At 38.6% G+C, this 12870-nt stretch overlaps 1 protein-coding gene across 4 annotated transcripts in view; it reads left to right on the top strand.

Moving 5' to 3' along the window:
• Positions 1 to 12870, top strand: part of dock4b (dedicator of cytokinesis 4b) — a 138539-nt gene that overhangs the window by 93118 nt on the left and 32551 nt on the right. For 3 of the 4 annotated variants that reach the window (XM_039601240.1, XM_039601242.1, XM_031750593.2), the window contains exons 26-37: positions 262 to 360; positions 1703 to 1797; positions 2295 to 2370; positions 3066 to 3166; positions 3426 to 3484; positions 4815 to 4963; positions 5783 to 5868; positions 7232 to 7258; positions 7662 to 7757; positions 7843 to 7903; positions 8272 to 8365; positions 12138 to 12286. In XM_039601240.1, coding sequence (XP_039457174.1) covers positions 262 to 360; positions 1703 to 1797; positions 2295 to 2370; positions 3066 to 3166; positions 3426 to 3484; positions 4815 to 4963; positions 5783 to 5868; positions 7232 to 7258; positions 7662 to 7757; positions 7843 to 7903; positions 8272 to 8365; positions 12138 to 12286 — 1092 coding nt within the window. The remainder of the gene's footprint in view (positions 1 to 261; positions 361 to 1702; positions 1798 to 2294; positions 2371 to 3065; positions 3167 to 3425; positions 3485 to 4814; positions 4964 to 5782; positions 5869 to 7231; positions 7259 to 7661; positions 7758 to 7842; positions 7904 to 8271; positions 8366 to 12137; positions 12287 to 12870) is intronic. The other variant, XM_039601241.1, reaches the window with a different exon arrangement.

Raw genomic sequence — 12870 nt, 5'->3', positions numbered from 1 at the left:
TGGCGGGAATGGTGAGGTGGATGACAGATCATCATTGTCTGATGAAGGAAGGTCAAAGTGGAAATTCTTTTAAAAATCATGTTAACATGTGTACAATTCTTACTAGTTCCACTATTGTTTTCAAAGCACAATAGATCTTATTTTTTGAACTTCTCATTTCTCCTCCAAAAGGAAAGAAAGAAGAAAAGTTTGCCCTGAATATGCAACAACATTAAAGCTCCATCTTCTCCCTCTCCCTCTCATTATGTGTTGTGTTGTCAGGGAGAATTTGTGGCATGTTTGTTGGCGCTTCTGCGACAGATGAGTGACAAGCACTATCAGAAGCTGCTGCAGGCGTTCAGCAGCAAAGACGACCTGAGGGTAAGACCACGCCATCTTTCTCTCTTTCCCTCCATCCATATCTGTCTGTCTGTAGTGATACTTTATCTTATTCTCTACTCCTGATTGTTTCTGTCTGCAAGTCTAAAAGTAAAAGATTATAATTAATGCCTGTTGATGCATTACTACAATTTCTACAAATTGTGTAGAATAGAGCAGCAGGAAAAATAAGAGACAAAGTTATTAAGTTCATGGGTTTACTCTATTGGGAATTAATGTTAACAGAAGTAATGTGCTTTTTGTGAGTTCTATTTTTGATTCATGCATCAAAAAAAGTTTAAGAGTTTACTAAGTGAACCCTGATGCTGGGTTTGGTGGTAAAACAAAAGTGAAAAACGCAGATGAAACCAGATTTACTCCGTTCACATGTGCAGCACATCTTTCTAGAGGCTCAGACTTTGAGTGTATAATATTATTACAGTTGACAACACTGCACATCCTTATGATATGTACATAGTTACATAGTAGATTTGCATTTGCCTTAACACTTGAGAAGTGTTAGGATCAGATGTTTATGTGCAGTGTAGTCTCCTTAAACAGAGCTGATATTAACATTGGTAAGATTAATACTGTAGCAGCCTTATTCTGCACCTCAGCAACTGTGAATAAAAATCTAAGTCAATAAATCAGTTTTCTCCTAACAAGAAATTTCACCATTAACAATAAAGTGATCCATTGTAATTGAGTTAAGTCCAGGAAGACTTCAGCACCATGGACAGATGCAGAGGAAGTTGTTCTACCTTCATACTAACTCTGAGCAGATTTAATGTGGTTCACACTGGAAAAGAGACATGAGCCCCTTTTCCGTTAGTACCTACTTGGATCAACTCGCCACAGCTCACCACGGGTTTTAGGGTTTTCCATTAGGTCATAGTACCTGCGCAGCCAGGGATCCAAAGCGATCCAAGCAGGTTCTAAAATGTGATCTTGTCAGACTGCATGCCACCAATTGGCTGATCAGTGGTGTCACTCGATGAGTCATAAGAGCATCTTGTTCGTTAATGGAAAACCAGCCGATCTAAGTTTGTCTGAGTAGGTAGAAATGGGAAAAGGAGCTACAGTGAAGTTTTAGGTTGTTTGTTTTCCCCACAGAGCGTGCAGAGATAAAGAGAAGTCAAGAAGTAGCTTATAGCTAGAAAATATTAAAATGGCCACAAAACACAGACATTTCTTTTATATATTTTTAATTATACCCAATATATAATAGGATCGTAAATGGTTGTCAAAAATAAGCTCCATCCTGAATCTTTCTTCTGCAATAACTCTTTACTGAGTAACAAACTTAATGTGTCTTGGTGTGGGTTTGCATGTGTTTGTGTTGCAGGATTTCCTCCTTCATATCTTTACAGTCTTCAGGATCCTAATCCGACCAGAAATGTTCCCTAAAGACTGGACTGTCATGAGACTGGTCACGAACAAGTAAGAACACACACGCAAACAAATCAAGGAAAGCAGGAAGAGGACACCAATCAGGACAGACAGGAAATCAGAGGCTCATGCAGATATGCAGTATGCATCTCACTCGCAACTAGTCGTTTATTCTGTTTGTGTGCTTTCATCTGCTAAAATATTCAACCTTGGTTCTCTCAGTTAACACTTGATTTTGATCGCACAAAAAGCTTCAGAAGATGGAGAGATTTGAATGTAGTCTGCTCATTTAATATGAGAGTAAATGCAGTGCTTATCCATCCATATTATTGTCTGGAAAAACAAGTAACAGTTTTTTCATAATAAAAAGTTTTGTCGGACAGAAAAGTGTAACTTAAAAATGTTATGCCATAGCTGTTCATGGTTTTGCCTCTCTGCTCGTATTTTCCTTTAGCAGTGCAGAATGGAAATGACAGATTCCCCTCCAAGGTGACACAGTAGTAATCTTCTCCACCTCTTGCTTTCTGTGTCTCTTTTTGTTCTTTTAGTGTCATCATCACAACTGTCCTCTACCTTTCTGACGCTCTGAGGAAAAACTTCCTCAATGACAAGTTTGACTACAAGGTAAGGAAAGGTGGCAGGCTTTGTGTGTGTGTTGTCTGAACAGTGCTGCAGTGCTTCAGAAGTCTGAATGTCAAAATAGCTTCAATTCTTTTAAAAGTCTGCTGCATTACTTTACCACTGACACACAGACAGACACATATATAATATGGAAGTTCATCACACATCACAAAAACTGAAACATGGATATAAAATCGAGCTAATACCATTATTCAGATGCTTAGCGCAGACTGTGCAGCAGTGAGCTGAAAGCTGAAAAACAGAAGAAAGAACAGTAAATATACTTTACACCAACATCAGTGACTTAATCTGGTTTCAGTATTTTTTCTATGTGGTACAGTCATGGACTATCTAACAAGCTTGATTTGATCCATTTTGAAACATACAGAAATGAAGTAGATAAAGTAGAAAAAAAAAGGGTAATTCTAGACCACCAGTGCATTTTGGCTTTTGTAGAGTTTTTAAACTGATTTGTGATGGTTTGTTGTTTTCATAAACATTTTGAGATGTTTGAGTCTAGTGTCTAGTGCTGCTGCTGCTGCTATTGGCTTAATGAAAATGATGTAAAGTAAGGATGTTTGTCCTATCAGTATTATGTCTGATAGTAAGTTACTGTGTGCCCACACGGAGGTAGACACTTTTGTAGGTTAAAGTCAGGAGGTTGTGTACGTTAACAAGGTGATGTTTTTTTATTGCAGGTGTGGGATTCATATTTCTACCTGTCTGTAATATTTATCAACCAGCCCTGTCTTCAACTTGAATCCTTCTCTCCGTCCAAGAGAAAGAAAATACTGGAAAAGTAAGTGCTGATTATTTGCAAATGCTCGGTATTCTTTGCTGGATGCGTTAGAGCAGTCTGTAATGAGCCACACGCCTACTCAACAAGCCGCTCTATCTTGCTCCTCCTGTCTGTCAAGAACCTCAACACAGCTGGACACACAGTGTACACTCACTCTAATGACTGCTTAACATGCTGTTCTACAGCTTCCATCAGTATGTGCACACATTTTTAACCGCATTTTGTTGTTGTTTTTTTGTTTTGTTTTTTTATCATGCAGATATGGAGACATGAGGGTGATGATGGGCTGTGAGATCTTCAGCATGTGGCAGAATTTAGGTAAGGTGATAGAATGGAAAAACGTGTCAGTGCTCATCATGGCGCACATCTTATTCCTCAACATGGGCTAGACCCATGATGGAGAAAGTTGTTAAGCTCATCGTCCTTCATGTGGCATATTCACAAGAGATACTTACTGAGTACTTACTCAATGTTTCTGTGCACGGGATCCGTCTCATTGTGCTTTGCAATTCACTCCTTTGCTGGATTCCAGCTTGATCATTATATGGATGGATCTGCATGATGTGTAACAATGTGGGCCATCATGCGGACCAAATTTTCATTTATAAATGGCACTACAGCCTCCATAGTGCTCATAAAGGAAAAGAGGCCGAAAAAAAGCTGAAAAGTGCACAGAAAGAAAAAAAGTAAAAGATTTGCTGATGCAGGACCTAAATGTTTGGAAAGAAATTTGTGAAGGGATTTTAACCTAATGACGTACATGGCATATCTGCAGGTACTTATAAGTGCTACTGTCTGTCTTCCATTTCAGCAATAGCTGGATCTCTTAAAGTCCTGTGGTGATATTGAAACTATCTAAATCCTGTTTTTATTTATTCATATTTATTGCTCCTCTGGTGCAAAAGTAGAGCTCTTGGAATCTGTGTGATGCAACAAAGCAAACAACTCTCTGTACTTGAGCTGATGGGATCTAAAAAAAACCCCCCTTTTTTTCTTCTTTATACCATTTGTCACCATGGCAACAGACTGGATGCCTTGGTCTGCTTTATGTGGATGCTTTTGTTCTGACTCTGTGATGGATGGATGCAATTTTGTTTTATGGTAATTTCCAACGTACTGTTCAAGTGTGGTTTTTCTCATTTTCAAGTACACTTTGGAACCCCCCCCCCTCCTTTCTTTTTTATTTGATAGTAATAATAACGTTACATCTTTCTGCTGAAAATAATGGAATAAACTGTGCACTCTAAATTGTTTCGCTTTAGCACTTCAGCCAAATTGGAAGGAATTTGTGAAGTGTACTTTATCAGAATCTGTCTAAAAGGGAGGACAGAGGAGAGAAATCCACTTGACCTTTTGATTTCAGAGCTGTGTTAGCCAAAGAAAAAAAAACTTCTGAGGCATTATTTTTTTAAAGGTGTAATGTTTGTTTAAATGATTAGAAGATGGGGGAGTAGCAGAAAACAATCAAAACAGAAAGTTTTGGGGCTTTTGGGAACTTCATGAACTGCTAGAGCAGGATTTATTGCAAAGGTTTTGAAGGAAGACACCTTTCCAGAGTTGGGTAAATTGTCTCTGACATAAACAATATGCTGTGTGCAGGGATAAAGTGAAAGCCTGACCTCTGTGTCGATCTGTATCTTTCTTCCAGGTGAACATAAGTTGAACTTCATCCCAGCAATGATTGGGCCGTTCCTGGAGGTGACGCTGGTGCCTCAACCTGATCTGAGAAATGTCATGATCCCCATTTTCCATGACATGATGGACTGGGAGCAAAGACGCAGTGGCAATTTTAAGCAGGTACTGCGTGCTGCTGTTTCACAGAAATCCATTCACCAACTCAGAACTATTTAATCGTGGCTTTAACTGTTAGTTGCAAAGGTCACTGAAAGCTAAATTCATCCTTGTCATAATCAAAAATAAGCCACATCTATATTACTGGATAATTGGAAATATAACTTGCAGTGTGTGTTATGTTTAAGTTTTTTCTAAAACATTTATATTCATTTATAGCTGGTTATGATTCTCATTGCTAAATAATAATATTAGTTACATTTCTGAAACTTCTGAAACCACAATAATTAGTATAATATATGAACTGAAGTATGTGAATGCAAGAGACAGACAGAGCCTTACAGAAAACTACTAACGTTTTTGTTGCTAAAGGTGGTTCTACAAGCTACTTGGTCATCTTTAGTTTTTCACATAACTGTAAATTCTAACAATTTTAACTGCGAAAGAAATTGACAGAGGCGTGAGATCGATTAGTGTCTTGTTAATCACAAAACTTACTCCCTAAAGCATATCCTGCTTTAATATCAACGATTCTCTAAAAATATCACGTTGTATAAACTAGTACTCAAAACTCATTAGTAAAATGTCTATTCAGGTAATAAAACAAGTGATTAATAAGCAGTCAGATTTTTCTCAGTCAGAGGAGTCACCCTCTGCTGGCCATTACAAATACTGCAAGTTTAAGGGAATCCTGCATTCTCATTCAGATAATTAAGTCTACTTTTTTGATGCAGCACACTTTAAGATCAAGCTCTGCGTTCTTCTTTATTATGTCAGTGTTGTTCAGATTGCGAGCCTCTGAGCTTTAAATGCTTTTCCTCACAGGTGGAGGCCAAGCTGATTGACAAGCTGGACAGCCTGATGTCTGAAGGCAAAGGCGATGAGACATACAGGGAGCTCTTCAACAGCATGTGAGTTGGTAAAAGAGTCAGGAAATGTTACAAAATCTAATAAAGTAGGCATTTTTCAGAAAGACTTTTGAAGGAAAAGTCTCTGCAATTTGTTAAATAATTTGCCGCTAAAGCCTTTTTTTTTTCTAAATTAATTAATTAATTTATACAATAAACAGTAAAATCCCAGCAAAAACCTACTTGAAAGTGCATGAAGGCTAGTTTAGGAGACCTGGGCACTTCCAGTGAAAATAGCTGTTTATGGGGGTCTAATTACCTAAATGATGCAACCCACACAAGGCTTCATCAGGTAAATTATCTGCGTGGGCTGCAATCCGCAGGTCATTTGCCTCACTAAATGGCCGTTTTATCTGGAAGTGAATGTGTCTAAGTATTCTGCTTTTGAGAATTAGCCTTTAACCCTGAAAACCCAGAGCACAGATAGCAGCGTTACAGCTCTGAAAAGGCCTCTTATACTTCAATAAAGAAAGCCATTAAATGGGTTAGGTTGCTTTCAGAGCGTGTAGTTAATGAGGGAAGCAACACAGAAAGCTGCAGGCTTACTTTTAAAGTAACAAACATGTCATTATTATAAAAGTATACAATAGGTAGTTTTGTATTTGAAATTGCTTATGTAAAGCATATTTTTCAAGCAGTGAGAGGTAAGTGATGGGCATTTAATCACCTTCATCGTCACTCACACCTCCTCTTTGGTCAACTCCTTTTGTCTGTCCTTGAGTTTCCAGGTTTGTACCCCTGCATGCTTAGTGTTTGTGCACCCCTTTTCATATATATATGTGTGTGTGTGTGTGTTCACCTGAGTGTGTGCGTATCTTGATCCCTGCTTCTTTTCTGTTCATATTTTTATGTCGCCCTTCACTCTGGGCTGCTAGTATTTGAAGCTTTCAAAGCAAAAATCTTGCATTTCAACTTTAAAAGAAGAAGGAAAAGAAAACTACATTGTTGCATTAAATGAAGTCGTATTTCCGATTCACTCTTCTGCTGTCGCACAGCCGCAAATCAAAGTGTGATCAATTTTATGAGTATGGATCCACTTCTAATATCCCTTTGTCTTCCATAGTCGATCATTCTCTTTCCCACCATTTGTACACGTGAAACATTACAAAATATGAGCCGCAGTGCCTCTGCATTTTATTAAAGTTCAGTACTTATAGTGTGCGCTATATTGCAATCATGCATAATTGGTTATTATTAACACTTTTTTATGTTTAATTTCAAATTTCTTTTGTTTTTAATGATTTAAGCCTACTTTTAGTTCATGATTATTGTTTTTTCTTTTTCCACTAATCCCTAAACTAACCTGTGTGAGTGTGTGCTAATATTAATATTAATTTATTCCGCCTATGCTTCCCGCCTGGAGTAGAATTCCTCTGTTTGGTCCGTACCCTAGGTAAGACACCCTCCTCTTTGTTCTCTCAGTGTCGTCTGTGTGAGGGGAAATGTGGAGCAATTACAAAAAAGAAGAAGAATAAACAGCTTCAGTATTTTGGCTGTTGTGTGTTTGCCCTTAATTCTATAAAAACCTGTTTTTGGTGGCATAACTGTAAATAAGGTGTTGTAATTTTTTTTAGCCACCTTTGTGCTTTTTCTTTCTTAAGCCCCTGTAGGCAGGCCAACAAGCATAGGTGACACCGGTGTGACTGCTATTAATTTTGCTTCGCCTCCTTTCCTTTCTTAGTTGTTTCTTCCATCGCCGATCCTTTCGTATCTATTTTTCCCCCCCTTTTGCCCACCCTGTCTCTTTTGGTCTTTACATCTTTGTCTTGTTCTGTCTCTCTTCATTTGTCCTTCAGCCTGCTGAAGAAGATCGAGAGAGAGACCTGGAGGGAGAGCGGGATCTCTCTGATCGCTACCGTCACCCGTTTAATGGAAAGGCTGCTAGACTACAGGTGAGCATGCACACACGTTCACAAATACTTACAGAGACACACATGCTTAGTCTTTTTAGTCAAATTCTCAATGTTTCTATTGCAGGGATTGTATGAAGTTGGGAGAAGTGGATGGCAAAAAGATCGGATGTACTGTCAGTTTACTGGTGAGTACCTTAAACTGTGTCAGGCAAATATGTTAATGTTTATCTTCTATTCAACTCTGAAGTTATTACCTTTTTAATTCAAAATGATGAAAAAGTAAAACATATGTAATATATAGAGGATAATTGAGTATTTTTGTGTGGTTTTTTTTTTCTTACTTAACTGGAGTTATGTGCAAGAGGACCTCAGTGTGTAGGCAGAGGGATCAAAAGGACCCTGCAAATCAGCAGCTGAACTATATTGTTGCACCACTTTTAAATGCCCTCATTACTTCTTTAAATTCCCTCTCTAATGGTTATGATGGTCTCTCTGCTAATGTTTCCCTCTTTCTCTTGTGTTTTTTCATTGTATCATCGACTGCTCCTGGCAGAACTTCTACAAAACAGAGTTGAACAAAGAGGAGATGTACATCCGCTACATTCACAAACTGTATGATCTGCATCTGAAAGCACAAAACTACACAGGTACATTGAAAGGAATATACTGCCTTGTTGTACAGTGTGGCTGAGCGTGGGTGATGCATTATTGCTGTTTTACTGTTTGTCATAACCAGGGCTTTAAGTTGGGATTTGGCAGGGAATCGTCAGGTCTACTGTAAGGGGACAGAAATAAGTCATTACGTAATTCCCACTGTGAGGTCCAGTAGGGTTTTTAATTTGTTTTTCTTTTTGCAGCTTTTCCTGCTGCTGGTTCTGAGGTTTACTAAACTTTGTGGATTTAGCCAGCTACATTCTACAATATATAAGAAGATGTTACCTGAGCCATCACTAATTTCTTAGTCGACTAAACGGGAAAAAAAACAGACCCCCGTTATTGGGTTAAATTTGATAACTGTTCAGTGGAAAGTGTCAAAAACTAATAACCAAGGCATTTTAAACCATTTATCACATTCTCCAATAATGAATCATAGCTATGCTGCACCTTGCATTGTGAAATATAAACATTACACTTTCATGTGTTACTAAAATATGACAAAATAAACATCCAAAAAGCTAATAAATTGCAACTGAAAGTTGTGGTGCATTGTGCTGTGCATTATGAATGATGCATGCTGTTTGAAAATTTTATATAACAACCATATGACAACCACTTGTTAAAATCTAAAATAACAAAATAATAAATCATCCAGCCATTTTCTTCCACTCATCTGAAGTCAGGTCGCGGGGCCAGCAGGGAAGCCCAGACCTCCCTCTTGCCACCTCCTTCAGCTTATCCGGGGAGTCTTTCCTAGACCAGCCGATAGATGTAATCTTGTCAACATGTTGGGGTCTACGCATGTTAGGACATGCTCGACCGGAACACCTTACCCAGGAGGCGGCAGCCTTAGCGGTCTCCTTTCGATGTGGAGGAGTAGCGGTTCTACTCTGAAGCCCTCCAATTGAATGAACTCCTCACCTAATGCTAAGGCAGAGCCCATCCACCTTTCTGAGAAACCTCATTTCCACAGCTTGTATCTGTGATCTCATTCTAATAATGTTAACAAGTAGATCAGGTGTAGATTAACAGATTCATGGCTTTTCTCAACAATGATGCACCATCTGGTGGCAGATGGCTTCACAACATTTTGGACACAATTTACCGGCATTGGGCATCAATTAAAATTTTAACAGTTAGATTAAACAGCTCGGTTAAATCCGATACAGACGAGTGACAACAGCAAGGATTAGTCAGCTAGTTGCACGCATCTCCAGTGCACACCCACAGAAACATTGGCTTACACAACAAAACAAAAAAACAAACAAACAAACAAAAACACATACATATAAAATACAAAATATTAGTTACAGTTACAAAATGTTATCTTAGCTATCGGTGGCTTTTAGTAAAGAACACGAAGGAATAGCATGCTAACAGGCAGCAAAGAAAAATAACTTTCACCTCGTTCAAATATATTTTATCTGCAAAAGCCAAAAGTTGGACGCCATCACTCTCAAAGATTTATCATGAAAATGCATATGTTCCCAACTTGCTGTCTGGTTTAATATCTTTCCCTTACTCAGGCTTTTTGCCTGCTACTTGCCTCATACAGTCTGCTGCTTTTTATCTTTTCACCAGTGAAGGGCTCTGTGTTTACAATGATTTGGCTGCCGCTGGCAAATTTGCCAAAGAAGCAAAAGTACAAAATAACGACAGCAATGAAACTACAACTACTCGCACCTCATTTGAGGACAATTCCCAAATGTATAAAATACAGTTCACATCACATTCCCCAGTTGATATTTTATCCATCCATAGAGCGTTAGCTGAAAGTAGGATGTAAAATCAAAATCTAAAGAACAGGATTAAACAAATGCAACAAGAGAAAATTCAACTAGAGAAGTTTAGACAAATGGAGGCCCAAAATAAACACTTGGGAGAAACGCACAATGAATTTCCCATGAATAGACAAGACCAACAAATTAAAAATACACAGTATCAGCCCAACATGCAGATTATAAATGAAGGCTGGGGAATGATGTTTAGTCAAATACGGCAACAAATTATTAACCTGATGTGAGAAAACAAGAAAAACAGCGCTCAATTAAGAGAAATCTCCTGCCAGCTTCATGAAATGGAAGATATTAATGAGGAGATGGAGGAAAAGAATCAGGAGCTGAAAATGAAGTTTGATGAAGGCCTGGTAAAAAAAAAAAAAAAAGAAAGAAAGAAACTCTGCAAGAGAAGGGCCAACAGGACATAAAACAGAAAGAAATTGACTGTTAAGTTTCAGAACATCGAAAAATACAATGAAGGCTTGCAAGTATCGCTCGAAATAGCACTACACAAAAATGCAGAAATACTTCAAGAAAAAGTGCAAGAAAATCAGAAAGAAGCTGAATTTCTCCAGATTCTCTAGATTTTTCCAAGACTTTGAGAGGAGAAATCTAGAACTGCAGGTATTTTTAAAAAAGAATGAAGGACAAAACCATTGAACTAGAATGAAAAAAGATGTTCAAAGATGGAGTGTAGGTTCAATGAAATGCTAAGAAAAAATACAGTTTATACTGAAATGCAGGCGCAAAATCAAGAACAAGAGAGAACACATGAAGACCTGCAGTGTACGCTTCAGGAAATGCAGAGGAGAAATAAGGAGTTAGAAGGCATGTGCAACAAAGTGCAACAGAGAAATGCAGACATGCACGGGCCAAAGCTAATACAGGAGGCAAAGTCTAAAGAACTGAATGAAAAGCTTGAAGAAAAACAAGCAAAACCAGAAGAACTTGACAAAAGATACAAGAAACGTGAGACGTAAAATGCAGACACAATGAAAGACATGAAAAACCTCATCCTTTAAAACAAAGAGCCCTAGTTTCCGCTTTTTCCAGAAGAGGGACTCTGCTGCTTCCTCACTTGATTCTGAGGAGTAGCCTTGTCTTCCTCTCCCTCCTACCAACTCTCCTCACTCCTAACCTCCTCCTAATCTCCCTTCTTCATCCTTTTTCTTTCTGTTTTTCACCCTCAACCCCAACCAGTCGCAGCAGATCGCTGGCCCTCACTGAGCCTGATTCTCCCGGAGGTTTCTTCCTGTTTAAAGGGAGTTTTTCCTCCCCACTGTCACCTAGTGCTTGCTCAGAGGGAATTGTTGGGCTGCGTTCACTTTTGACCGCATTAATGTTTTACATTTTTAGCAGTATGGTCTCCTGGTTTTACTCACCCAATAAAGAAAGGGATAGACAAAAAAACGTGTTATGTTTCTCTTATGAAATAGGCCAGAATATCCACAGATGTTTAAAATAAGAAAAACACATGCATAATATGCATTATTTAGACTGATGAAGATCATAGATTTTACACACATTTGGATTAAAAATGTAAAAATAAATCTCATGTAAATCAGAATATGACATGTAAGCATTAACCACAACTGCAACAGGGGAGAGAAGGGGGGTAAAAAACGCTGCATGCAGGTGTGACCATGGGGTGATTTAATGGTTTCTGTGGCATCAGTTGGAAGCACAGGCTGACTGCAGCATATGAAATTCAAGCTCACTGCCTATCAGATTTAATTGGTCATTAATCAAAGGTGTGGGATTGCAGTTCCAGATAGGTCCGTCCCACTTTAACCCCTGGTCTGAACACATACTGTATGATGATTATTGAAATGTGCTTTCATGTTGTCATCTGTTCATGTTCTTCTGCTTCAGTTTATTCATCAGTATTTGAGACACTGAATCCTTCACAGGTTCTTTAAACAAGAAAAAAAACAAGCTGCTAAATGTAAATTAATATGCTGTTTTTCTCTGTGTATGCTCACAGAGGCATCCTACACCCTGCTGCTCTATGACGAGTTATTGGAATGGTCAGACAGGCCGCTCAGAGAGTTCCTCAACTACCCCATGCAGAGCGAGTGGCAAAGGAAAGAATATTTGCATCTCACTATCATCCAGAACTTCGACAGGGGGAAGGTAAGCTGGAAAGCGCCAGTTTTTCCTCCACAGTCATCCGTCCAATGCGTTTGCATTTGACTTTACAGAAACCAGAACATTTGTTATGTGATGTAATCTGTGACGTTTCTAGCACACTGGCAAGGTAGAATGAAGGAAGTAAGCTGAGCTCAAACACCAGCAGGACAACTGGTTCCCTATAACACCGCTAAATGCCAGTGAATGTACTGTGCCAGTGTAAAGCAACAGCATGTTCAGTTTTATTCAGAGGAATTTGTGCCAAGCTAATACCCAGCAGCACGTCAGCTTCTCATGCATATTCAAGAGCCTTCTAATTTAAATGCATTTCTATTTCATACCTGGCAACGAAATAGAGGCGCAGGCATATTATTGATGGCTCTCCTAGAGTAAATATATGCTGGCCATTAATACGTATATTTCAAAATAATAAGCACCAACAGTTTCATAAAACATTAATAGTCGGCTCAGACGCATCGGGGTGAAAGATGAGAGAATTTCTTTTCCTGCTTGTTTAGTAGATATGACATCATTCACGTAAAATGAAGAGGAGGGCCAAGAAGAGATATTTCTATCTGTTATGAACT

Source organism: Oreochromis aureus, linkage group 17 (genome assembly GCF_013358895.1).
Source record: "Oreochromis aureus strain Israel breed Guangdong linkage group 17, ZZ_aureus, whole genome shotgun sequence".
Lineage (NCBI taxonomy): Eukaryota > Metazoa > Chordata > Actinopteri > Cichliformes > Cichlidae > Oreochromis > Oreochromis aureus.
This window is presented reverse-complemented; position numbering and strand designations above follow the sequence as displayed.